Source organism: Podarcis pityusensis, assembly GCF_964106645.2.
Source record: "Podarcis pityusensis genome assembly, chromosome: 16".
Taxonomy (NCBI): domain Eukaryota; kingdom Metazoa; phylum Chordata; class Lepidosauria; order Squamata; family Lacertidae; genus Podarcis; species Podarcis pityusensis.
The window spans coordinates 40389670-40415341 of NC_138041.1; the positions used below are offsets into that span (position 1 = coordinate 40389670).

Sequence of the window (25672 nt, forward strand, 5' to 3'; positions counted from 1 at the left end):
GCTTTTTTTTTTTTTTTTGTCCTGATGTTGCCTCTCCAGACCCCAGTAACACTGCAGCAGTATCACAGAGCAACTAATAAAATGGAATAATTTGCACACTCTCCTGCTTAAATCCAGCACTCGTGCATTATTTTTGCTGCACAGCACCCCCACAAAAATCACCAGTCTGGAAAAACCCTAATATTGCAAATAAAGACACCATAAGTCCATGTGGGGCTGCTGTCGTTTCATTTCAAAGGTGAGATACCTTTGCAATGTGATGGCAGTTGGGGGGCAGTCCTACTGCTCAGAAAAAGAGGGGCAGATTCAGTTTTGACAGTGTCCCTTCTATATTTTCTAATTTATGCATGTAAGACTGCAGGTTTTGTTGGAAGTTGATCAATGCCATTTTATTATAAAATCAATGAAATGTTCTAGAGAGAGAGGGGTGCTGAGTGCACCCCTGGTCCACGCAGATGGTATTCCTGCCTGGGGCATCAATGGTACTGGTGTCACACCACCTGCACCTCCACAAACCTGCCCAGGACTAAGTTCCTCCAAAGCCTTGCACCCCCAATTCCTTCTCCCGCATTCTTAAACGTACATGTATTCATCATAAATTCTTTAATTCGTGCAAAATGACTGGCATTTACAAAGCACTGTGATCTTTATTAATAAGCAAATATGGAACAGTACATTAATTTGGTGGTTTGTTAAAGAGTCACTGGGAATTGCAGCTCTGCTTGGGGTAAACTTTACTGCCCATAATTATTTCAGGGAAAGAATGTACTTTGAATATTCTTTCAAGGCATAATGGGTACATAGCCCAGGGATGGAGAAAACCTTGTTCCGTTTTGCCCCCCGCAGCACCGGTTCCAGTCCCGCGGGGCGGGGGGCGGGCGGACTCCGCCCTGGACGAGGGGAGGCGGCTCCCCGGAGGCGGCGGCGAGGGCGGCCGGAGCCCCGATCCTTCCCGCTCCGGCCCCGCTGGGAGGAAGGGCCAGGCAGCCGGCCGAGCGGGGCAAGCGGAGAGTCTTTGCCGACGGGGACCTGGCGGATTTCTGCCTGCTCGCCTCCGCTCTCTCGGAGGATTGCGGCGGCCCACCGGGGATGCGCAGAGACTTTTCTCGCAGTTTTTTCCGAGGGTTTTGTTTCTCTGTCCTGAGCCTGCTCACCTGGAAGCAGCTGGGGAAATTTAGGCTTGGCTGACAGCTTGCAAAAAGGTAACACTGATTTATCATTTTATTTATTTCTTATAAAAGTACAATAGCATCATGAAAAATTTAAAACAAGTTAAAAACAAAAGGAAATTAAAAACAGACACCAGTAGCCCATGCTTGGAGTCATTATCTGTATAGGCCTGGCAGAAAAGTTTTCAGCAGGTGTTTAAAAGTTGGCACAGGAGGTGCCTGCTGACTCTCCAGTGACAGAGAGTTCCACCGGACTGGGCCAATGACACTTCCTTATCGATTGCTGTACTGGGCAGTCTAAAAGAGACAAGGCTTCATGACAGCAGGACATGTAGCACAGCACAGTCTCCAGGGAAGGAGCGCCAGACCTTTATTTAGAAGCATGTCAGCCAGGATTGGCGATGAGGCATCACACTTTGTAGTTACTTGCACAAAAATGAACTTTTGGGTGGACGTGATGGTGGGGCATCTCATGGGGCAGAAGTGTGCACACTTCAGTTCTGTATTAAAGCTTAATAAGCAACTAGGAACCACATTCAGCCGCAGGGTTTTGAAGTCAGGCTTGCCTCTTTTTTAACCAGAGTAGGCCACCACACAACAGCCCTGGTTTCCTGCCCAGGTGCTAGATCAGCCGACCAATGCCCCTTTGGGTGGTACTCAGGCAATTCCTGCTCTTTGTTGCTAATAGTCAACTGCTTGTAAACGATGCTAATTGAGACTTCCTTTGGCTGTTGGGAGCAGCTCCGTGGACCACCTGGTTTCACAATGAGACTCTTGTGTGGTCCACAGCAGCTGGTCTGTGTGGTTGAACTTGCACCATGCCAGCTGGGGGAAGGAGCTCTTCTGCTCTGCACCCAGAAAACTCAAAACCTGAAGATCTGTAACTGCCTCTTGTTTATTTTCATCATTTTTCTTTTCCATCAGTTTCTTCAACCAGCTGGCAACTTGGAGGCATCCGTGTCAGTTTGCATCAGCAAATGTTTAGGTAGCTGGGCAGCCACTTGCCTTTATTCCGATGCTCTTGGGGCAGAAATAGTTAGAGAAATGTCAGCTAATGAGAAAAGAACATAGTTGTGGTGAGTGGTGACTGAGGGAGGGGTAAGTGAGTGCAGATTATAGGAGCAGAACTAGGAGGTTGCGTGTGCCTCTGAGAGAGGGATTCTGATCCAGAGCGTCATGTCTTTTGCAGTACACAGATGGAGCTCTTGTGCAAGTAAGCTTTGCCACTGATTTTACTTGCAAGGCACAGCTCCATGTGAGCCATGGAAGGTGTGTATTACACTAGGTATTACACTATGGTGAAATCATAGGTATAACATCACTTGCACGAAACACCGTTTGTGAATTGGATTCCGCTCCATCCCACTAAGAGTCCTAGTTTTGAGCCAACTGCCTCTATGTCTTCAGTTGTGTCTTTTTACAGTCATGAGAACTACTCATTTGCTTTTTGTGTGTTTGGTGGGTTGCAGTGAAAGTGGCAGTTATTGGAATCTGATGCCTGCGTAGAGCTAGTCATGTTGGCTCACCCAAAATGAATGCCCCACTTAGTGTAGAAACACTGAGAAATTATGTCCTGGTAAAAACAATAGCAAGGGCTTCAGGAAGACAATTTACAAGGGTGTTGAGGTAATAAGCAGGTCTGCAATATTTAATTGTTTAATCTAACCAACCAGTTAAAAAAACCCTTTGATTACATAGTGCTCTTTGATTAATCTGTAGCAGATTTGACATATGTATAATCTTAACAATATGAAGTACCCATAAAACTGAATTTGGCAACTACTGTTTCCCTCTCTTCAGCAAGGAACTGTGTTGTTGCTTCAGCATTATTTTTGCTCAGATTCAGATTTGTTCAATTAATTTGCTGAAACTCATACTATTTATTTGCTAAGATTTCTTTAATCGGGTTGACAGCCCAAGTAATCAGGTGTGGGGTTGTGTGATTTTATCAAGGTAGTAGGAATCTCATCTGTGCTCATAATATTTCAAACAGAACAGATTGTGTGCTCACTTGCTTAACTTAATACAGAGCACATGGAAAAGTAATCTCACAGTTGTCCTCCATCTTTGTCATGTAGGAGTTCAGTTCTCCAACATTAGCTGAGATGCAGACCAGGATGAGAAGATTCTCGGTGTACATCTTACCAGCTCTATTACTTGCATGCTTGGTCTACTTAAGGAGAGATGCCAAGCTGGTTGCGTCTTTGGCAAACAGAGAACTGCACAGGCCAAACGTGAGCATTCCCAAGCTGCCGAAATCAAGCAAATGCTTGCCAGACATGATGGTCACGAATTCCTTTCCCTCCCTCCCTGAGGTTCACCGTGTTTTCTTAACCTATAAACACTGCCGGAATTTCTCGACATTGCTGAAGCCCTCCAGATGTGCTGCAAAGACCTTCCTCCTGCTAGCAATCAAGTCCACCCCTGTCAACATAGACCGCCGCGCAGCCATCAGGAGCACCTGGGGGAAGGAGGCCATTATTGGTGGGAAATTGGTGAGGCTCCTGTTCTTGCTTGGCCGCTCAGAGATCAAAGTTCAGGCTCACTCCCTCCACCAGCTTTTGGCCTATGAAAACCTGGAGTTTGACGATATCCTCCAGTGGGATTTTGTTGATAACTTCTTCAACCTGACACTGAAGGAGCTGCATTTCCTTCGGTGGGTGGCAGAGGACTGCCCCCATGCCTGCTTTGTGTTGAAGGGCGATGATGATGTCTTTGTGAACACGCACAACATTGTAGAGTTCCTTGAGCATCTGGACCCTGACAAATACCTTTTTGCTGGGGATGTCATCAGCAAAGCCCGGCCAATCAGGAACACCAGCACCAAGTATTTCATCCCAGAGTCAATGTATCCGGCATCCTTCTATCCACACTATGCTGGTGGCGGCGGCTATGTCATGTCACGGCTGATGGTGCAGCAGCTGCAGGTGACGGTTGAGGACACTGAGTTGTTCCCAATAGACGATGTCTTTGTTGGGATGTGCTTGGCCAAAATGGGGATCATCCCAATGCACCATCCTGGCTTTAAGACCTTTGGAATCCAGAGGCCCTTTAATCCCTTTGATCCCTGCCTTTTCAAAGAACTGATGATTATACACAAACTGAACCCAACGGAGCTGTGGGTCATGTGGACGTTGCTGAAAGACGACAACCTCCGATGTGCCACGTCAGTAACTCAGAAACTATAGGATAGATTAGGATGTGTCTGGTGCAGTAAAACTACCAGACTGAGACTTTGATAGGAGCTGGCTTAAATTGATATAAACAGATATCTTTCCTTTTTTTTTAGATTGTTTATGGTAGAATAATTTTATTGCACTGATTTCCCACCCCCACACCCGAAATTGTTTACAGATGTCCTCAAAAGTTAGCAACCTGCCATGCCCAGAGGTGGCTGCTGCGGAGGAGGGGGGGGAGGGTTTGCTTTCATGCTTTTCCTGGTAGCATCTTCTCCCTGGAACTGGAGTAAATGGCTGCATCCTAAAATAAAGTCGTCTCTTGTTTCTGTTTCTTTGGTTACCTTCTGCACCAGCTTCACCTTGACTGGAAGTACTCATCAGGAGTACATTGGTCCATAAAGAGAAAAAACTTCAACTTGAGAGAAAACATTAAAAATCGTATTTTCTCTGTTGAAGCACTACGGTCAACGGTAAAGCAACCGGTGTAATACTTTTGGCAGTCTTTGTAAATGTCTCACTAGCGAATATGTGAAGTCTCAAATATTCTGGTGGAATGTTGGTTGCAGGATGTGGTCTGAGGGCACACAAAATGGAGCTACGCAGGTTCAGTCTGTTCAGTGCCTGATAAGGCTATCAAAGACTACCAGCCATAATGACTATGTTCTTCCACTATTGTCAGAGGAAACGTGCCTCTCAGCACCAGTTGCTGGTACTTACAGATGAGGAGACTTCTATGGTACCCAGGTTCTGCTCATGGGCTTCCCAGAAGAGCAGGATGCTGACCATTGCCCTGGTCCAGCAGACTCTTCTTATAAGCAGAGAGCACCAGTGGATACCCTGAGTTACATGATGGTGAAAGGCAGGATTTTTTTTTAACAGAAAAAGCACGACTAATAACATTCCCCATCAGACTAACCCCAGGGTATGTCCTCTTCTAATCTGGCATCAAGACATGTCTCCTCTACACAGGTTTAGATCAGTTTAAAACATGTTTAATCATTTTCATGGCTTCCAGACGAGGGATGAGCTTGTAAAAGTACAAATCCCATAATTCTCAGGGAGAGAGGACCCACAACAGCTAAACTTGTTAAAATGTGTAGTGTCTCTAGACCACTGGAGTCTCCTACAGTAGCAAGCCACCTTGGCCTTGGCGTAACGTCCAGGGGTATTTTGAGCTGTTCTCCAAACTCAGGTGCTTCTCTTCCCAATTTGAGGGCCCTCCAGATGTTTGCACTTCATTAGCAGTAGACCGGGGTCAAGGAAGATGGGGCTGTAGTTAAGCATCTGGAGGAAGGCAGGTGCAGAGTGCTTCACTAGGCCTGGGGAGCTGGACTCTGAAGATAGAAACCCCGAATCGTCTTTTACGGTAACCTCTGTATTAACCTAAGGGGTAAGTCACTGTGCTGTAACCAAATACATGTTGCACAATATATTCATGCCTAACCAAGAGCCATAACATGTCTTCATGGTTTTCATGTTTCAGTAGTCATTTTTCTCACTGGAATTTGGCCAGGGAAAGTACTGTGTGTTGGGGGTGGAACTGCAAATAACCCTGGCTTGCTTCGTTTCCTTCCCTTTCACACCAATGCTGAATTATTTGGAAGAATAGGGGTTGAACTCCCATGCGACAACAGAGAAGAATGGATAGAAGAAATGTCTATGCAGCATTTAAAATTAAAGATTGCAGGGAGACGGGGAACAGAAAATGGGCAATGCAGCTGATCCCCTGCATGTGTGAAGTGTCTCCAGGTGACCAGCTAGTGGGGGGGGGGATGTTAATAAATTGGAAAACCGTGTTTTTTCTCTTCTCCCCATCACCCATTTTTTAGTCTTGTCAGCTCCATAAATTTACATAAACAGGGTAAGTGAACAGGCTAGTAAAGATGTTAATGGGCAGGTAACTTTCCTGGGCTTAGTTGTAAGGGTGATGTGCATTACAAGCACACATAGACACATCTTTTCATATTATTATTGTTGTTCAAATTTCTGTATAGATTTTTTAAAATTATTATTATGCAATGTCAAGTTGGATTCTCCCCTTCTTACATTTTCTCAAGCTGCATCTTTTGCATTCCCCTGTCCTGAAAATCTCTGGGCCTTCCATGCTGCAGTTTTTGTTTTGATGGACTGCCTTGTCGTCTCCAAAAAAGCATCATGCATTGTCAAACAGCAGAAATCCAAATCATTGCTGACAAGGCCCACGTCTCGGCTGTTCCTTTTTCCATACCTTTCCTGTGACCCGGAAGCTGTACGCCAGCTCCCTCAGTCAGTAAAGCGAGATGAGCACCGCAACCCCAGAGTCGGTCACGACTGGAGCTAATGGTCAGGGGTCCTGTATTTTAAAAAAGAACTGTGACTACTTTCTTTTCTGATGCAATCTGATTTATGCTTCCCTAAAGTTGGGAGCTGGTGGGTGGAGAAGAGAACATTAAATTTAGTTTGCAATCTATGAGAACGGTGTCTTTCTTGGGGAGGCATAGATGTGTTATTATTTTTACAATTAGTGTGTTCATGCAGGGCTGTAATTGATAGCAAGGGGCATTCAATTATGGTGGCATGAAAAAGGAGATGAAAGGACACTTGTGGTGTGTCTATCGAGCCATGATGCGTGCAGCAGTGAGAAGTGAATGTTTGTGTGCAACAGTTCCATCTGACCACTGGAAGTGATTTGCCTTTACAAAAAAGCCTAGCCTGCCTTTCTTTCTTCACTTTTGGCATTACCTGGCTCACATAGCATTCCAAAGGGTTCTCTTCACTTTGTGTTTGAGCAAGATAAAACCCACCTCTATATCTTATAAGCTCTAAGCTATACAGAGGTATATTTGATTTGAAACGCAGTTTTGTTGGAGTTAGATTAAATGCACTTATGAGTAAGTCATATTGAATGTGCAAGATTGCACTGAAAATTTTAATCACTTGTCTCAAAAGGTGCCTTTTAGTAGTGTGATAGATGCTGCACAACCTATTCTCCCCATCACCTTTTGAATTTTTTACTCCATAATGTTAGGACAACAGATTATTCCCACTGCTGGGTGCAGCTATCTGAATTGAGTGATTAAATTATTGCTGTTGTTGGTTGTGGTTATGTAATGAGACACCCTTGTGTGACTTCAGCTACTGTGTGCTAGCATGTAGATCACCTGTGCCATATTGGGACAATTGTCTGCACAGTCCACTATTAAGAATCTGCCTTTAGCTACAGTTAAAAGAAGTCCTGCTAACTTTTATTTTTAAAAAGAGGTTGCTAAAGTTCACATAATTAGGGGGGAGCGTATACACACACAAGTGACATTTATCTTTTAAACTGACTTTCTGGCAACTTACTTGTGAAATTTCAGGTGCAATAATAGTTAGCATGACTTCATTTCCTTTACAACCCAAGTAAATATTTTCAAAGGAAAAAACCCAACACTTTTGAAATTAGCTCCAGGCTTTTGAGAGTTTGAGGACCTGTTACTGAATCATCTTCATTAGCCATTCTAACAATAGATCTCCACAGCCAAGAAAGGACCCCTCAGCTGGCTACTTTCACATTTGCATAGTTGATTTAAATAGAAACACTTTCCCACAAATCAGAAACACAACTTCCAATGTCCAAGACCTGCAGCTAACAAGGTTGGTATTTCAACTTAGCGCCTCCTTCCCCCATCAAAGTCGGGGGCAAAATCCTCAAGGCTAGCAACACTTCAGTCTTCACGCAGGTAGGCTTCTTCATCGGTTTCCTCCACGCTGGCTTGTCGACCGGCTGGCAGCAACGGTGGCTCTTCTGTCAGTTTCATGAGCTCCTCAGTTTGAACTTCCGCCAGCTTAGTCTCTGCTTTCTGCGACAGCTGCCGCACCTCTTGCACTTGGGTTTTCACCAGCTGAATGTGGTTATGTGTTGAAACGGATGCTTGATCAGCTCCTGAAAAAGTAATGTTAAAATCAGCAGTTTTACACCACAACAGTGATTGGACTTGGGTCCAGGCACACATCCAAGGGTGTTCATGGATGGGCACATGTCATTCACATTAAGACATGGCTGTCATATGACAACAACATGCAGACATACATGGTTGCAGATGCAGACTTTCCTTGCACCCGTATTGCAAAATTCCTTCCATTATTTTCTTTCACCACATCACAGGACAACAAATTCTGAGGCTGGTTTAAAAAGGTCTCTCCAAACATGGTCTGCATTTGATGAAACACATATATGCATGTTGTGCTATTTTCTTTTAACATCTCCAAAAAGCTTTTGGAAGGCGGGGGGGTGCTCTATGGTACAACCCAAACTCCAAAATCAGGTGTGGGAACACCCCTACATGTACACTCTTCTGGACCAAAGTGTTTGAGAGACAATTCAAGTGAATACAACTTGTCCTAAGATGCAAATGCCTTGGAAAGGACAACAGTGGGGAGCTATTCAGTGATGGGGATATGCTTCAGTGAATAATACCAGACTGATACGCTGCTTCTGCTGCCATCTCTGAAAGGCGCAATGCAGTCATCCACCTGGATTCTAACTTCAGGTACTCCTGCTGCTTCGCAGTCATCTAAAGACAAAAGCTACAATGAGAAACAGCATCTGAACTTGTTTATTCCACCAAAAAATAAACATTTTATAAGCAGGTTAGGTTAAATAAAAGCAAACTTCTGATTTGGCACAATTCGTTTACAACCACTCTCATTTGAACTTACAGCTGTATATCCGATCACTGTTAAGCCTGCTTTTTTTTTTTCCTTTTTTCCTTTTTTTTTGTTTAAAGCTGTGTTTCAAGTGAGAATGGAGTAAGGAATTTGAAATCAGGCCTTTGGGGTCCATATCCAGAATATCAATGCTGGAATACTGGTTCCTGAAAAAGATGCATTGAGCCCAGGTTTCTTGCTGGTTCCTTACCTCTACTCGAGCACCAATGATCACCTGCCAAACTGCATCCTCCTCACTGGAATTCATTTTCCCAAGGAGGTGTGTGTATTTCTGGTACAGTGACACCAACGTGTAAACTGCCTGCAACAGGAAACAACCCATACTCACCCAGTTAACTAAAAGTTTGTGTTATGCTACAGAATTCAGAAGTTCAGAGACAGAGCATCTTACCGTTGTATACTCTGTTAGAGCTTCAATTAACGCATATGTTGTTTGAGAGAGAAGGGTACCAGTGCTATCGGTTACTAAAGATACAGCTCTTCGGATTAATGCTTCATTGCTAAGTGAGCTTGGATCATGTTTCTGAAAGACAAATATTATGCGTTTGTCAGCTTGCTTTTCAAAATAATAGCTCTTCAAAATCTGGAAACCTGACATGGCTGCCGGCAAAAAAGAAAAAAGCCAGAAGTCATTAACTTTAAAAAATATTTTATTAGCGTAACAGTGAGTACACTAATCAAAAGTATAAATATATATATAAATGTGTAAAATATATAAAATTATACCAAAATGATAATACTATCTGTTAAAGGTAAAGGTAAAGGGACCCCTGACCATTAGGTCCAGTCGTGACCGACTCTGGGGTTGCGGCGCTCATCTCACTTTATTGGCCGAGGGAGCCAGCGTTTGTCCGCAGACAGCTTCCGGGTCATGTGGCCAGCATGACGAAGCCGCTTCTGGCGAACTAGAGCAGCGCACGGAAATGCCGTTTACCTTCCCGCTGGAGCGGTACCTATTTATCTACTTGCACTTTGACGTGCTTTTGAACTGCTAGGATGGCAGGAGCAGGGACTGAGCAACGGGAGCTCACTCCGTTGAGGGCATTCTAACCGCTGACCTTATGATCAGCAAGCCCTAGGTTCTGTGGTTTAACCCACAGCGCCACCTGCGTCCCTGTTACTTATAAGAAGAAAATGACCTAAAACAACTGGAATCGTAAAACCAGTGTTCGCTCAGATAAAACCCATTTAAATTAATGGACCTAAGTTACACATGTCCATTAATTTCAGTAAGTCTACTGTGAGTAAAACCTGTTAACTAATTATTGAAACCTAGTACAATGTTTACTTATCCTCAGGCAATTCCTAATAAAGTATGTGGCTCGACATTATCCCATATTTACATAATTTAAAAGTCTCTACTTTTCACTGAACAGATTGCCAAGGCTTTTCTTCTTTTGCTTTGAGTTTGTCAGTTTTATCATATGTCCAATATCTCACACCTTAGCCCTCCACTCATCTGAAGTCAGAGCATTGCGTTTTCCCCAGTTATAACTAATAGCGATCTGTGCAGCTGTCAATAGATGAACTGTTAGTTCTTTACCTTCTGGTAAAACTAAAACCTTTCCATAACCAAATAAAATAACTATAAAATGCATTGGGAAAACATAACCCACAATTACTTCTATTTTGTGAACTACAGCCATACAGAATATAATAATTTTTGGATAAGACGAAATTATATGGTGCATATTTGCAGCTGTAGCATTATACCTCCAACATCCTTTAAACTAATACTAAAAGCTTTCCATCACCAGTTCCAAATATCTGGTGCTATTTCAGCCACCCATATCTTGAAGAAGATATTACGATCTCCAGCTGTAAATTTTGAGGGTGGGCCAGCAACACTTCCTTGCGTGTCTGCTAGCTCCCTTGCACAGCAGAGCGACGATCACACAGCTTAAGCACTGAAAGGATCAAGGTGTGCACGGCCGATGGCATATGTTGATTTATTAAAGGACCATGATGGAAAATGGAAATTAAGAGATTATGATGAATTCAAAGACCACTTTCAGAGTTGGTTGCATTATCAACAACTATATGAAACACATAAAGAAGACAGCAAGAAAGGATTCAGCTATACAAGATCTAGGTTTCAAACTGAAGTGATCGAAGGGAAAGTGAAATTACTGAAGGCTGCATACAGCATATTATTAGAATGGGAGACAAAAGATGAAGAGGTAAAATCAATTATGATTAAATGGGCACAAGAGGTAGGTCACAACATTATGATGGAAGATTGCGGGAAATTATGGAAAACTGATTTAAAATTTACAGATTGTTCCCTATTGAAGGAGAATTACATGAAGATGGTGTACAGATGGTACACGACACCAGTGCAGTTAGGGAAAATGTACAAAACTAGTTCAAATATATGTTGGAAGTGTAAGGAAAAGGAAGGGACATTTTATCATATGTGGTGGGATTGCAATGTAATTGGGAAATGATATACAATGAATTGAAGAAAATGTTCCATTTAACATTTGTTTAAAAACCTGAAGCATTTTTGTTAGGGATTGTAGGGAAAGATCTGCCAAAAAAGCTGAAAAACATATTCATGTATGCTACAACAGCCGTGAGTGTCCTAATAGCACAAAGATGGAAGACTGAAGAAACCCCAACTAAAGAATCATGGCAAGAAAAATTGATGGACTATGCAGAACTGGCAAAACTGACATATAAGCTACGGGACAAGGATAACTGTGACTTTAAAGATGAATGGGAACCCTTTACAAAGTATTTGAAGATGCAACAAAGTGAACTGGACTCCTTGGCTGGCTTTGAATAAACATTCCCAAACTTTTTTATTGATGATAATCAGCTAAATAGTTTGAGGATCTATACAAATGTGTAACATGCAGAAAACAGCATTCACAGAGAAATCAAAGGCTGGAACTGAGGGAAGCCGGGGGGTGGAGGGAGGGAGGAAAAAGGGGGGGGGAAATACGGATGATATGTTTCTGGATAATATGTGTTGTTTTAATTTTGAATTTAAAAAAAGTTAAAAAACAAAAAAACAACAACAGACAAACAAACAAACAAATGTCACACATTAAAAACTTCCCTGAACAGGGCTGCCTTCAGATGTCTTCTAAATGTCAAGTAGTTGTTTATCTCTCTGACATCTGGTGGGAGGGCGTTCCACAGGGTGGGCGCCACTACCGAGAAGGCCCTCTGCCTGGTTCCCTGTAGTTTTGCTTCTCACAGTGAGGGAACCGCCAGAAGGCCCTCGGCGCTGGACCTCAGCGTCCGGGCAGAACAATGGGTATACTGGGCCGAGGCCATTTAGGGCTTTAAAGGTCAACACCAACACTTTGAATTGTGCTCCACATCTATTTATACCTGCTGTAGACTAAATAATCTTGCACCTCAATGCTTTGAGAATCTTCAAGAATCCTCACAGTGTTACTGGAAACAAATGGTTCTTTCTCACTTGCTCTAACAGATCTTGCTCCCATTTAAAAGTTTGGCAGCTAATTGACACCTGGGTTTTTACCAGCTGAATGTGGATGTGAAGGACACTGTCACTCTAATTAAGAATTTTGCTGTATCACAACAAAGATCCATCATGTCCAGCAGGCTGTTTCTCACAGAACTCAACCAAGTATGTATGTCTGGAAAGCCCCCAAGCAGAAAATGAAGGAAAACTGCTTTTAATAGCCACCAACAGACCCATTCTCCATTCACCTCCACTTTTAAAGCTAGCAGGTACAGTCATACCTCAGGTTACGAACGCTGTGAGTTGCACGTTTTCAGGTTGTGGACCGTGCCAAACCCAGAAGTACCGGAATGGGTTACTTCCAGGTTTCGGCGCATGCGCATAAGCTGCGGGTTGCGAACGTGCCTCCCACATGGATCACGTTCGCAAACCAAGGTATGACTGTATCATAAATGTTATCTTGCAACAAATTTCATAAATGAATTATGCACTGTATTAATGCCCATTTGAAAATTCATATTGAATCTACTGCCAATCACTTCAATTGGATTGCTTGAAGTGTAGTGTTTTATAACAGGAAGAGGACGGAGGCTAATTTGTGTGCTTAGGAAAACACTAAAAAGTCATCACTTTTAAGATAGCTTTATTGCTTTTTAGACTAGAAAGAACCCTTACAAACCTCATCTAATGTTATAATTACTCTAAAAGGTAGATAAGCCGCCTGGAACTTTAAAAAGATTTCATATTCCATAGTAAGTGGAAAAGCTCAACAGAACCAATTCATTCAAAAGTGTTATTGGGCTCACTCTAGCATTACTAGAATCCTTATTTCTCTGGGTCTTTGCTGTAGTGGCTCGCCAGCTGTGGAATACCCTCTGTGGTGTCCCTCTGGTGCCACCTTAAGCTCGGTTCCATTGCCAGGTAGCTGATTTCTCAGGCATTTCTAAATTACAAACTTTGCTGTGCAACAGTAAGACAGGAACGGGGAAACTGTTGGCAGATGAAGATGATGGATTTTTCAGAGCTGGCCGACCTGACTGGAAGAGTCTGCAAACAGAAGGAGCAGGAGTACCAGGAAGAATGGATGAAATTTAAAGACTATTTAGCTAAATGTGTTAAGATAACTTAATTGGAAAAACTTGCAAATATTAGTTAGGCTTAGGATTTAAATATGTAAGGATAAGATTTAAGATGTTTAAAGTTAAATTAGAAAGAATGAAAGATGTTAAGTGATCAAGTTAATTTTTTGAGAAAATCGATTTTGGAAAACTGTTAAAATGATATATAATGAAACTCAACCAAGGGGATTTGAGGAAGCACTTAATAATGTTACCAAGATTTAAACAGGATGTTTGTATGTTTGTTTGTCTGTTTGTTTTGAATTTTTGGAAAATCAATAAAAAAAAAAATTGGGGAAAAAAGGAATGGGGAAACTGAGGCCCTATACCTGTCGTCTGATTCCCAGCTCCCATCAGCCACAACTTGCCTGGCCAATGGTAAGGGATAATAGGAGTTGTAGTCCAATAACAAAACTCTGTCCTAAGAAAAAGGATTAGTGTTATTTAAATATTTTATTAATTATAAAGAAATAAAGTATGACCACCCCAAACAACACTATTAACAAAGTTTTACAATTAAAAACAGTAAAAACAATTTGCAATGGACTACTGCAAATGGTTTGTTTCACACTGCCACTTAATTCCATTGTGTCTGCATATAAAGAAAGCCAAATGTTGTGATTTCTCCGTTAATTATATGAGAAAAAAATAAAGCAGTAATGATACCTTAGCAGCTAGGTGCTGTATGTTTATAATAAGAACCTAAGAAAAGCCTGCTGGTTCAGGCCAATGGCCCGTCTTGTTCTCACAGTGGCTCACAAGATGCAGGTGGGAAACCAGCAAACAGGATTCAAGCACAAGAGCACTCCCCTTTCGTAGTTTCCAGCAACTGGTATTCAGAAGCATTTATGCCTCCAACTGTGGAGGCAGAGCACAGTGTTGAACCAGACCAACAAGGATGAGCAACTGAATTTTTAGTACTTTATTAGCAAAGCACTTGGTTACATCACAAGAATATTCATGCTGACTAGCTGTCTAGGCACCTATGACTAGCAGACCCATGCTCTGTCTTGGACAGTTGGAGCTACAGTGTGGCCCCATCCCCTCCTGTCTTAAACTTGCAGTGCATTCAAACACCTGACGGATCCTCCTCAACAGCAGCTCTAGCTGTTCCAGGAACTACACGCCTCTCCTTGAGCATGGAGGCAACAAAGTGGGGTTTCCAAAACCATAACTGTCTCTAGAAGCACCTTGGTCTCTCCAGTATCCGAGGCCTCCTGCAGCTCTTCTGTCTCTCATTGCCCTGTCTCCTCTTCCTGACTTTCCTCTTGCACCACCAGTCCCTGCCTCCTTCGGCTCACATATCGCCCCCCCCCCTCCCGTTCCTCTGGCTCCTGCCCATCCCTGACAAATAGCCACATTTTCACATACTGTTTAAACAGCTGCAAACAAGTAGAGACACAGATGTCAGGAGGCAGCAAGTTCCAGATAAGAGAGTAACAAGGACAGAAAGGCTGGAGGTGTAAATAGAAGAAAAATTCAACCCAAAATGGAAGGGAAATGATTTGTTTTAAAAAAGAGACTACCAAAGAATTTAAAAATTAAGTTGAACCTTGGGTCCTGACATTGTAACCGATAAATATTTCCCAGAGGGTTACCTGTGTAATAGGAATTGCAGACAAGGTTACTCCAAACCCCAGTGCTACCACTTTGCTCCATGGTCCCCTCAATCCTGACATGCAACGAGCTTTACCATTTGCCAGGATGGGAAAACTGTGCCTAGGGGGAAAAACATATCCATCTTAGGTACAAGTGCTATAAGCAATATGAATTCTGGAGGACAAATGAGCAAAGATCCACCATATTTGGAGTCCACTGCCAGCCAAGTCCTGCTTACAGTCCTCTCATTTCAAGAGCCAGGCTGTTAGGAAACTGAGCAGGAACTCCTTAACTGTACACATCAATGTATTCCTGTTGTGTTTTATGATTTTCCTGATATTGTAAGTGAGCCAAAACTGGTCTGTGACCATAATAATAAAATTCAATTCAACTGTACATCTGTCACTGCAAAACAGTCTACCTCCTCCAGGATTTAGACTATAAAACATTTTCAAAGATACCTTGTACCTTTGAAGATGCAGATATTGATTTCTTTATCTGCTCACGGTGTAATACAAGCAAAATAATCCAAATAAAACAATACAGGCAAACTACGTCCAGAACGAGCAGTTAAAAATCACAATAGCAACAGTTAGAAGAGAGATTTGTACAGTGAATACAAACTGGGTTCTGTTGTACTTAGCTGGGTGTCCAGATCAAATTTCGCTTCAATTATCTACCGAGGATTTACTAATTCACTGCAGGGGCTGCTCCTATAGGAGGCGGCAGCACCTCCGGGAGCGAATTCATCCCAGGAGGACGTCGCTATGGAAGTGAACTGAAGCAAAAGGCGCGGCTGGGGGGAGACAAAGCTGCGGGGGCGGCAGAGCGAAGTGGAGGAAGCTGGTTCCTTCCCACAGATACCTGAAGAAAGCGTAGCAGCTCCGCAGCCACCGGCTACTCAAGGCCGCCGCCATCTTGGTTCAGTCAAGGCGCAGCGGAAATACGTCACCACCAGCGCCACGGCTAATGCCATAGAGCTATTTCGTGAAGAGGGATGTAGCCCTCCGCGCCCCTTTTCTTCTGCGAGAGTCCCGGTCTTCACGTTTCGCGCCGTTGCCTTCCTCAGAGGCTGATCCCGGCTGGGTCTATGAGGGATTTATACAGCTAGAAACGGCGACAAAAATCCTCATTATTAGGAAGCCGCCGCCTTCTATCGTCACTTCCGCTCTGGAACAGATCTGATTCTGTTTATGTCTTCGCAGAGCAGGAAGGAGAACGTGCGCGCTGCAGAGATGCGAAAGTGTAGAGTGGCGCTCCTCTATGGACACGGCAAGCTTGTTACCCGCCCGCCGCCACGGGCGACCACGCGCCTCCGAGTCCCACTTCCGGGAAATCCTGAGCGAGATGGAATTGGCGTCGACGGCTGTGGGGACGGAGCGTCTTTTCGTCTGGTCCTGCAGAGTCCATCTGTTTAAATGACCCAGCAGCTGTTTCTTTACCGGAAGTTGAGCCCTTGTGGCTCTGCTATTTTTCTGGCTCTAGGAGGTTTCAAGCCGAAGCGCTTGGACGAGCTTTTACGCATGCGTCGGGGTCAGAAGGGGGGCGAGAGGGCCGCTTGCGTGTTAGCACGTGATCCTTTTGGCGGGAGAGACCCCTGGCGCGTGCGCGTTGCGAGCCGCCCCCCCGCCGGCCCCCCCCCGCTGCGCCCTGAGGGGAAAGCGCGCCTTTCCTTCTCCTTTCCGCTGCCGGAGGCGGCTGGTGAGAGAGCCGCGTTTGTTCTTCTGCGTGTGTGTCTTTTAGGTTTAATAGAGTTTGCCTTTCGTTTATTCTGTATATTAAATCTCAGACTTCCAGAGTAGCTGACATATTAAAACAGGAAAAGCACACGCAAATGAAATAAAAATAATATGAAAAATCGCAAGAAGCAGAAGAGCAGCATGACAAATCAGCCCCAAATAAAAGCAACAAGCCAAACCCCTCACCAGAGTAAACCCATTGCCAAACCCTGAGCCTCCTGGCTGGAACTGGAGGGCAGCGGCGTCAGGGCCTCCTTCCTTGCCACTGTCTCCTCTGGGCTTGTCTTTTTCCTCTTCCCTCCCTCCCCTCTCTTCCTTTCGTGTCATGCTTTTCAGGCTGGTTACTGGCAGAGACCATCTCCTCAATATATTATTATTTACTTATGGGTAGTCGAAACAAAATAAAAAAATCCTTCCGGTACCACCTTAGAGACCAAGTAAGTTTGTTCTTGGTATGAGCTTTTGTGCGCTTGCACACTTCTTCAGATACACTGAAACCGAAGTCCCCAGACCTTTCTATATATAGTGAGGGGGGGGGAGGGGGATTACTCAGAAGGGGGCTGATAGGTGTTTTAAACCTGTTGACGACTGCAATTGGTCTTGCAGGAAAAAGCAAGGGATGAGATGGCTAAAAATAGCTTTATCGTGTGTAAGGAGATAAGAATCCAATGTCTCCATTCAGACCAGGTCTCCATGGTTTTAAGTTTGGTAATAAGTTGCATTTCAGCAACTTCTCTTTCCAGTCTATTTCTGAAATTCTTATGCAATAAGACAGCTACTTTGAGATCTTGTATAGAATGTCCTGGGAGTTTGAAGTGTTCTCTGAGAAACCACTGAGCCTTCTCTCTCCTTCACTTGTCTCCTGCCATCAAACTCCAGCCCTGGGAAAGGGGGAGTTCAGGCGGAGAGACCAGCTCCCTGGGATTCTCCTCCTTGTTCTTGTCCCTGAACTGCTTCCATTCCACCTGGTCATAAAAACTTCCCATTTAACTTTTATAAATTGGTGCTTCAAGTTGCTCCTCTCCTCACCCCCTTTCCCCCTTTGTGCCAGGTCTTTTGAGATGATAAGCTTGCAGGCAGGGGACTGTCTTTTTTTGTTTTATTTTTATTTGCTTGTCCCGTATTGGCACCACTGATGTCAGTACTAGTATTATAATAATATTTCTTCAGATAAAACAGATGAAAACATAGGGAGGAAGCAATAATGAAAAACAATTAAACATTAATAGAACACACACCCATACAGATTATTGCAACAAAAGCATCACAGCACCAGCCCTTTCCTTAAAAACAGTTGGTTACCTATTGAAACAATAAAACTCTCCAACTGCCGGTGGAAGGTCAATAAGGAGGAAGCCAGTTTAGCTTGTCTAGGGAGGGAGTTCCACATTCTGGCTGGGGGCAGCCACTGAAAAGGCCCTCTCCTGTGTCCCCGCCCAGTGTGCCTGTGAGGGTGGCAGCGCCGAGAGAAGAACCTTCTCTGAAGATCTCAACCCAGGCAGGATTGTATGGGGGAATACAGTCTTTCAGACAGAGTGGACCTAAGTCATGGACCTACAGTCCCATAAAGGTCCCATCTGCATATGCCTGTGTGATGCTTTAAGAAGATCAGAAGAGCCTGCTGGATCCGGCCAAGGGGGCCCATCTAGTCCAGCATCCTGTTCTCACAGTGACCAACCAGATCCTGCCTGTGGGAAGCCTGCAAGCAGGACATGAATATGACAGCACACGGCCCAGCTCCAATTTCCAGCATTGCTTGCAGGTACAGTATTACACTTTAATAAAGGTAACATTTCATAAAATGGCATCTAGACCAGATCTCAGCCCTTCTGATCATCAGAAACATTAACTTGTAAACACATATACATTATACACCATTACAATGGTAATGCACATTTCCCTAAATATAAACTGAAAGGTTTGATGAACATTAAGCAAATTAAAACCTATAGTAGAATAGCTAACTTTAAGTGTTAGTTTCATGGTGATCAGATTTATACAATATTTAATTAGATGTTTAAAATACTACTTTTTTAATTTAAATTTTTATTGAATTATTATGAAGATACAAATGAAACAAAGTATACAAACATCTCAATTGAATAAAAAAAAAAGAAAATAGAGCAAACGTAAAAAGTAAGAACATAAGCATAATACAACGTAACTATAATAGGCATCCCAGAATTTCATTTCTCTACTGAGATACTGACCCTTCTGGGGTAGATCTCTTTTTATTATACTTTTGGTTTTTTGACTTCCATCGACCTCACAGTGGTTCATTTCCTATAACTAAAACAATATCTCTATATTTCAATAAATTCCTCATCTTGGTATAAGGAGACATTTCCCCACTTACGGGTTTATTCTAAACACAACCAAATCTTGGTTGTTGAACCTTGACTTGAAAGGTAGGTATTTAGGCATTCCCATTCCTTCTGGGCTATTTTATTTGACCTGCTCCTTAAGGCTTCAGTCAACTTAGCGAGTTCCAAGTACTGGCTCAGCTTTTGTAGCCATTCTTCTCTAGTTGGTATATGGTTACCCTTCCAGTACTTGGCCATTAATATCCTAGCTGCCGTCACTGCATAGAAAAATAATTTTAATCTTTCTTTTGGAATATTGTCAGTTAGAATCCCAAGAAGGAATGATTCCGTTTTTTTGTGAAATGTAATTTTTAGTAATTTTTTCATTTCCTCATAGATTGTGTCCCAAAATATAATTTCTTTCAGGGTTTAAGGTAACAATCTTAGCAGACCTTTTACCACGATAAACAATGTAGCAGTTGAGAAACTATTATATAGGTAACAGAAAGGTTAAATGTTGTCACTTTTTCCTAAAAATATTTTTAATATCAATTTGCATTGATTACTTCAGGTATCCCATGTAGATACCTTCAGAACATTCTGTTTTTTAAGTCCTATTATTTGTGTTTGTTTTTGTTTTGCTGTTACAAGGTGTAGTGATACGTTTTTATCTTATGTTCTGCTCTGCAGTTATTGAGGATTTAATGCAAACAATCCCAATCTGAACAACATAAATTATACAAGACCCACAGGTAACTCGGTTGCTTTTATTTTTAAAGAGAACAATTGCACTGGGGTTTAATCCTTCTCCAGACAGCATTGTGCCAGAGATTTTGTATCAGAGAGAGAAACTAAAAGCAGAAAACCAGGAGTGTGCTCCAACTGAGGTAACAAATCATAATTTAAAAAGTCAACATCTGAACCTAGTTACAGCCTGATCAACTAGCTTCTGTTTTTATAGTAGTACTCCCATGGAGAGACAAGAGGAAGAAGATGAATTTCAGAGGATAAATTTGTAATTGATCTTCTAACTGAAATACCGACTCCTGAAACCATATGCAAAAAGCACAATAAGATCTGCACCAGCAGTCTATACTTCCAGAAGGTTGGAGAAGAGACTTACCATCATTGCCCTCCCTGATATTTGCCTTTTGCTGCAGTCAGCCTCCTCTGGAGTAAGGAAATGGGAGGCAGCTGTAGCCTGAAAGCCAGCAGTATGCCATTTGAATTGTATTTAATTAAGCCAGGCTCCTTCGAGTGCAGCAAGACCAGAACATTTATTGCTGGTTAACTTGTTTTGCTATGTATTTATGTGGTGGTGTTGTTTAGTCGTGTCCGCCTCTTCGTGACCCCCTGGACCAGAGCACGCCAGGCCCTCCTCTCTTCCACTGCCTCTCGCAGTTTGGTCAGACTCATGTTTGTAGCTTCGAGAACACTGTCCAGCCACCTCGTCCTCTGTTGTCCCCTTCTCCTCCTCCTCCTTCATGGATCACTGCCTTGCCATGGCGAAGGGGCTTGAATAACTCAGAGAAACTATGAGCTATGTCGTGCACGGCCACCCAAGATGAACAGGTCATAGTGGAGAGTTTTGACCAAACGTGATCCACCTGGAGCAGGAACCGGCAAGCCACTCCAGTATCCCTGCCAAGAAAACTCCATGGACAAAGGCAACAGGCATGTATTTATGTACTTAAGCCTATATTGTTTGGAGATTATTATTTTTTTGGTAATGTTTGCCAAATTGTTTTTTGTTTTTGTTATTTTGATAGAATTTACTCACATGTTCTGTATTTTATATATTTGTATATTTCCAACGCTCTTCATTTCAGTGTTTTTTAATGTTCGCTGTGAAACTGCTTTGGGTACAATTCATTGTGGAAAAGCAGCATATAAATAACCTCAATCAATCAACCAAAAAATAATTAAAATAATTTGCCGTGCATTTTATATATCTAAAAGGTACATAATTAAGCAGGTAACAAAATAAACTTGTCGAGTCTCTAGAATAGAAATGGAATTGTGTTTATTGATTGCGTGTTGGATAGACAGTGCATCTGGGCTCCATCTGTAAGCTGCTGGTGGACAATATGAGCTGTCACTTAAGCACCAGGAAATAAGTGGTCCAGCCAGCCAACAGCAGCGCCCCTAACAGCACTGTGTAACTGAACAGCACAAAAGCTAGGAGTTCCTTCAGCACCTTCAGGAAATGGACAGCAAACGATTCCTGCATGATTCTGGCTTTGCAATGTGGTGGAAATAAATGCATGGGAATAGTCTGATCTGCAAGGGAGACAGAGACAAAACAAAAGTAGGATTAAAGTTGTATTGTAAAGCAGAAACTGATCTTGTGATATACAACAGTGACCTAAGCCGATATATATAATAGAGCAATCACATGCACGTTAACTCATAAGTAACTTTTGCTGAATTCAACAAGGCTTGACCACACTCTAAGTTGGTTAATGGTTAGAAATCTGTGCTCAGGCCGCTGATGGTCGCAGTACTCTGGGCAGATTTGAAAGTGGTTCTGCAAAATCTAAATTAGGAGTTTGAGACCAAGTAATATGTCATCTATTCTACACAAATGATTACTACACAAAGGGGTCAGCCAAACATGAGGAAATTAGACCCCACAAATGGATTGTGTGCAGTTGGAGAACAAAACCTCTCAATATATATCTGATAATGCATTAATACCACCTAAATGCACCAATAAAAAGCAGTCTGTTCCTCCAAAGGGAGGGAGCCTCCTTTAATATTTAATGTTATAATTGCATCTAATGGACAGACTGGCAGAAAACTTTTGCTTTGATTTAGGGTTGAGTACATATTGTTTAGCTTGCATCTTTTTATCTGCCCCAAATAACCAGCATTAAAGTGGGAAATCCATTGTGGTAAAATTGATATACAGCACTACTGCAACATAGCCATCTGCAGTGGTCCTTAAACTTTGGGGAAGTAAGGGCGCTGCACCCTTTCAGTTCCCAGGGCTTTGGAGCTTATATGCTTGGCTGCCCTATTCCATACTGCACATTTTTGCCATTATTAAGATTTGATGAGCCAATTCAGTATAAAGATTAAAAAAATCCTATTCTTTCTTAGGGTGTTTGTATATGGAAGGGGTTTTTTTTAAGAGGCACACACACATTGAGAGGGTCACAGACTAAAGAAACACATGTTTATCTCAACAACAGAAAAATAAAGCCAGGAAGCTAATCCAGGAAGATTATTTTTCTCACACAATATGAAAGCTGTTGGAAGTGAACTGCGTTTCCATAATGCCAAGCACCTGCAATAATTATTAAAAGCAATGATCAGATAAATTTGTAAAACTGTGTTTAATAATCTGTTAATTATCTGTTTAATAATCTGTTAATTATTCTTAATATCAATATATGTCTGCTGATCTCATACAAGGTTTTATTATATATATGAAGAAAACAATATAGTTATCAGACCACAAGTTTAAAATATTTTACATGATATAAACTAATTTAGAAGAAGTTTCTTACCCTGGGCAAATGACGGCATTTACTTAAAGTTGCTCTGCACCTTTGTTTCTGGTCTCTCCCTTTAGCGTCTGGCTTGTGGGGAGGCTTGTGATGTAGCTGGATCTTCTTCGAGTCTGTTAATCTGGAGAGGCAGGCATAATGACGCTGTATTTACAAGGCAGCTTAAGTAGGAATGGACTAGGTGTGGTCAGGGACAGGACCGCAGGATATACAGAACTCCTTTGTTCATCTTCATTGTCACACAAAAATATCCCTAGTGGGTTTTTTAAGTGAAAGTTTAATGCATGCAGCCTGGGTGTCTTAAAAATTGCATTGTACTGTATTTCATAAACTGTCATTCCCGCCCCCCACCACTTACAATTGTGCTTTTGCTTCTGGTTCTCCCCGTCCACAATTTTCAGTAACAGTTGTGTGTATGATTTCAGTTATATACTGCAGCTGCTTCAGACAGGCACAGAAACCAGGAGGGCAAGGGCTGGGAAGTTGTGGCCCTCCACATGTTGTTGGGCTCAGTGTCCCCTAAGTCTTAGCCAGCATGGCCAGCAGTCAAGGATTATGGGAGTCATAGTTCAACAGCAACTGAAGGGTCACAGGTTCACCAACCCTGTAGAAGGAAAACAAGTATGCATAATCCAAACTAAAAAGTCCTCTAATACGTATTGACAACTATTGGCCGTGGGCTCAGGTGTAAGGAGAAGGAAAGATAACTATCAGGGTGCCTCATACCTCCACCTCAGCTCCAATGTTTCAGGAAGCTTATGATTTCCTGCACATTTCCTGTTACAATCTTTTTAATGGTCCTGTGCATAGAAGCCAACTCCTAGGAGCCTAGGGGGCTTTGCCCTCCCCAATAAAATATTTGAGGGGGCCATGCCCCCCCCCCAGTTGATGGGCATTGCCATTCAAATAGTGTGTGTACACCGCATTGTGTGATCAATTATGCAGGGTGGGGCTTAACTGGGCCGCCACAATATTTTATTCAAGTTGGCACCCCTGGTCCTCTGTGTTGAAGATTAACACCAAAGGCACAAATCCCCTTGTTTAAGAAAAACGAGTGGGTGACCCGTGATGGTAAAGTTGCTGTAATTTGGCCCACTCAGCTGCCTGGTTCTTTCCACTTGGGATGATGGTGTGATTGTGACGTTGCTACCATTTTGATTTTCTCAAGATGACTGGACCACCCAGCACCCTATTGCATCAGAGCAAAGGCATCTCCATTATGTTTTGGATGACAATTCCCATCACAAACATCTCATTTCTTGGTTGAGTCCAGAGAGACTGGCACAGGGCCCATGGCTGATTCTTTTATTAAGAGTCCTAATATAGCTCAATTTGCATTACTGAATCGAGAATAAAAGGTATCTTATCTCATGACAGCAGTGAGACAGGGCACACAGACCTCCCATCTCAGAACAGCCATGCCTCCCACCATAAAACTATATTATAAATTATGTGGTTTTAAACCAACAGCTTTATGTTTTCTGCCATAAACCAATAACACATTAAGATTTTTTTAAAATACACGTGCCTTGGATCGACTACACATAAATTGCAAACAATAAAACCATCAGTTATAGTAAAGGCATACATGTAGTAAATTGTTACTTGAAATCAATTAATTTGAATAACTTATTTTCTTGGGGTTTATCCCTGAAAATTGACATCTTTTCTAAATAGATTGGGAAAGAGAATGTAATACTGTACTTGCTTAAGTTCTGTTTAGTAAAGGAATGTATCTATCTACTTGTTAGCCTGAGGTTGGTTTCTCAACCTACAATTTTTGTGTGCTAAAAACAGGAGGCTAATTCTCCCCTTAATGCAGAATCTGTTGTAGAAGGAAGTTAAGGGATTGAGAGGGTGGTTGCTGAACAACTCCCAGCACGCCTGGAGGATGTGGACCATTTGGATCCCTTCCAATCGGGATTCAGGCCTCATCATGGGACTGAAACTGCCTTGCCTGCGCTGGTTGATGATCTCTGGCGGGCTAGGGACAAAAGTGAAAGCTGTTTCCAAGTTCTGCTGGATCTCTCAGAGGCCTTTGATACCATCAACCATAACACCCTTCTGGACCGTCTAGAGGGGCTGGGAGCTGGAGGCACTGTTATACAGTGGTTCTGCTCCTTCCTCCTGGGCAGTGTCCAGAAAGTGGTGGTGGGGGGATGAATGTTCAGACCCCTGGGCTCTCACTTGTGGGGTGTCTCAGGGCTCTATCCTCTTGCCCCATGTTTTTTAACATCTATATGAAGCCACCTAGAGAGATCATCAGGGGGTTTGAGCTGGGTGTTCATCAGTATGCGGATGATACCCAGCTCTCTCTTTTAAATCAGATCCAGTGACGGCAGTGAATGTCCTGTGTGAGTGTCTGGAGGCGGTTGGAGGATGGATGGCGGCTAACAGATTGAGGTTGAATCCTGACAAGACAGAAGTACTGTTTTTGGGGGACAGGGGGCGGGCAGGTGTGGAGGACTCCCTGGTCCTGAATGGGGTAACTGTGCCCCTGAAGGACCAGGTGCACAGCCTGAGAGTCATTTTGGACTCACAGCTGTCCATGGAGGCACAGGTCAGTTCTGTGTCCAGGGCAGCTGTCTACCAGCTCCATCTGGTACGCAGGCTGAGACCCTACCTGCCCGCAGACTGTCTTGCCAGAGTGGTGCATGCTCTGGTTATGTCCTGCTTGGACTACTGCAATGCACTCTACATGGCGCTACCTTTGAAGGTGACCCGGAAACTGCAATTAATCCAGAATGCGGCAGCTAGACTGGTGACTGGGAATGTCCACAAAGACCATGTAACACTGGTCCTGAGAGATCTGCATTGGCTCCCAGTACGTTTCCGAGCACAATTCGAAGTGTTGGTGCTGACCTTTAAAACCCTAAACAGCCTCGGTCCTGTATACCTGAAGGAGCATCTCCACCCCCATCATTC

At 43.0% G+C, this 25672-nt stretch overlaps 3 protein-coding genes across 4 annotated transcripts; 1 reads left to right on the forward strand and 2 right to left on the reverse strand.

The window, feature by feature from the left end:
• Nucleotides 1-1015: 1015 nt before the first annotated feature.
• Nucleotides 1016-6797, forward strand: B3GNT4 (UDP-GlcNAc:betaGal beta-1,3-N-acetylglucosaminyltransferase 4). Of its 2 annotated transcripts, none has more exons than XM_080985514.1 (2): nt 1016-1202; nt 3248-6797. In XM_080985514.1, exon 2 carries the CDS (start codon nt 3275-3277, stop codon nt 4355-4357), a length of 1083 nt encoding a protein of 360 aa, XP_080841640.1. In that variant the 5' UTR covers nt 1016-1202; nt 3248-3274; the 3' UTR covers nt 4358-6797. The 2 variants fall into 2 exon arrangements, with proteins under 2 accessions (XP_080841640.1, XP_080841641.1); XM_080985515.1 differs by lacking the exon at nt 1016-1202 and adding an exon at nt 1331-2154.
• Nucleotides 6798-7550: 753 nt separating this feature from the next.
• Nucleotides 7551-16392, reverse strand: DIABLO (diablo IAP-binding mitochondrial protein). Its single transcript, XM_080985516.1, has 6 exons — nt 16058-16392; nt 15193-15313; nt 9429-9560; nt 9228-9338; nt 8787-8883; nt 7551-8252 (listed from the first exon to the last, which is right to left on the reverse strand). The coding sequence occupies exons 1-6, from the start codon at nt 16108-16110 to the stop codon at nt 8035-8037; spliced, it is 732 nt and encodes a 243-aa protein (XP_080841642.1). The 5' UTR covers nt 16111-16392; the 3' UTR covers nt 7551-8034.
• Nucleotides 16393-21238: 4846 nt separating this feature from the next.
• Nucleotides 21239-24785, reverse strand: LOC308465629 (uncharacterized protein). Its single transcript, XM_080985655.1, has 3 exons — nt 23106-24785; nt 22748-22868; nt 21239-21515 (listed from the first exon to the last, which is right to left on the reverse strand). Exons 2-3 carry the CDS (start codon nt 22764-22766, stop codon nt 21331-21333), a joined length of 204 nt encoding a protein of 67 aa, XP_080841781.1. The 5' UTR covers nt 22767-22868; nt 23106-24785; the 3' UTR covers nt 21239-21330.
• Between the last annotated feature and the right edge of the window lie 887 nt (nt 24786-25672).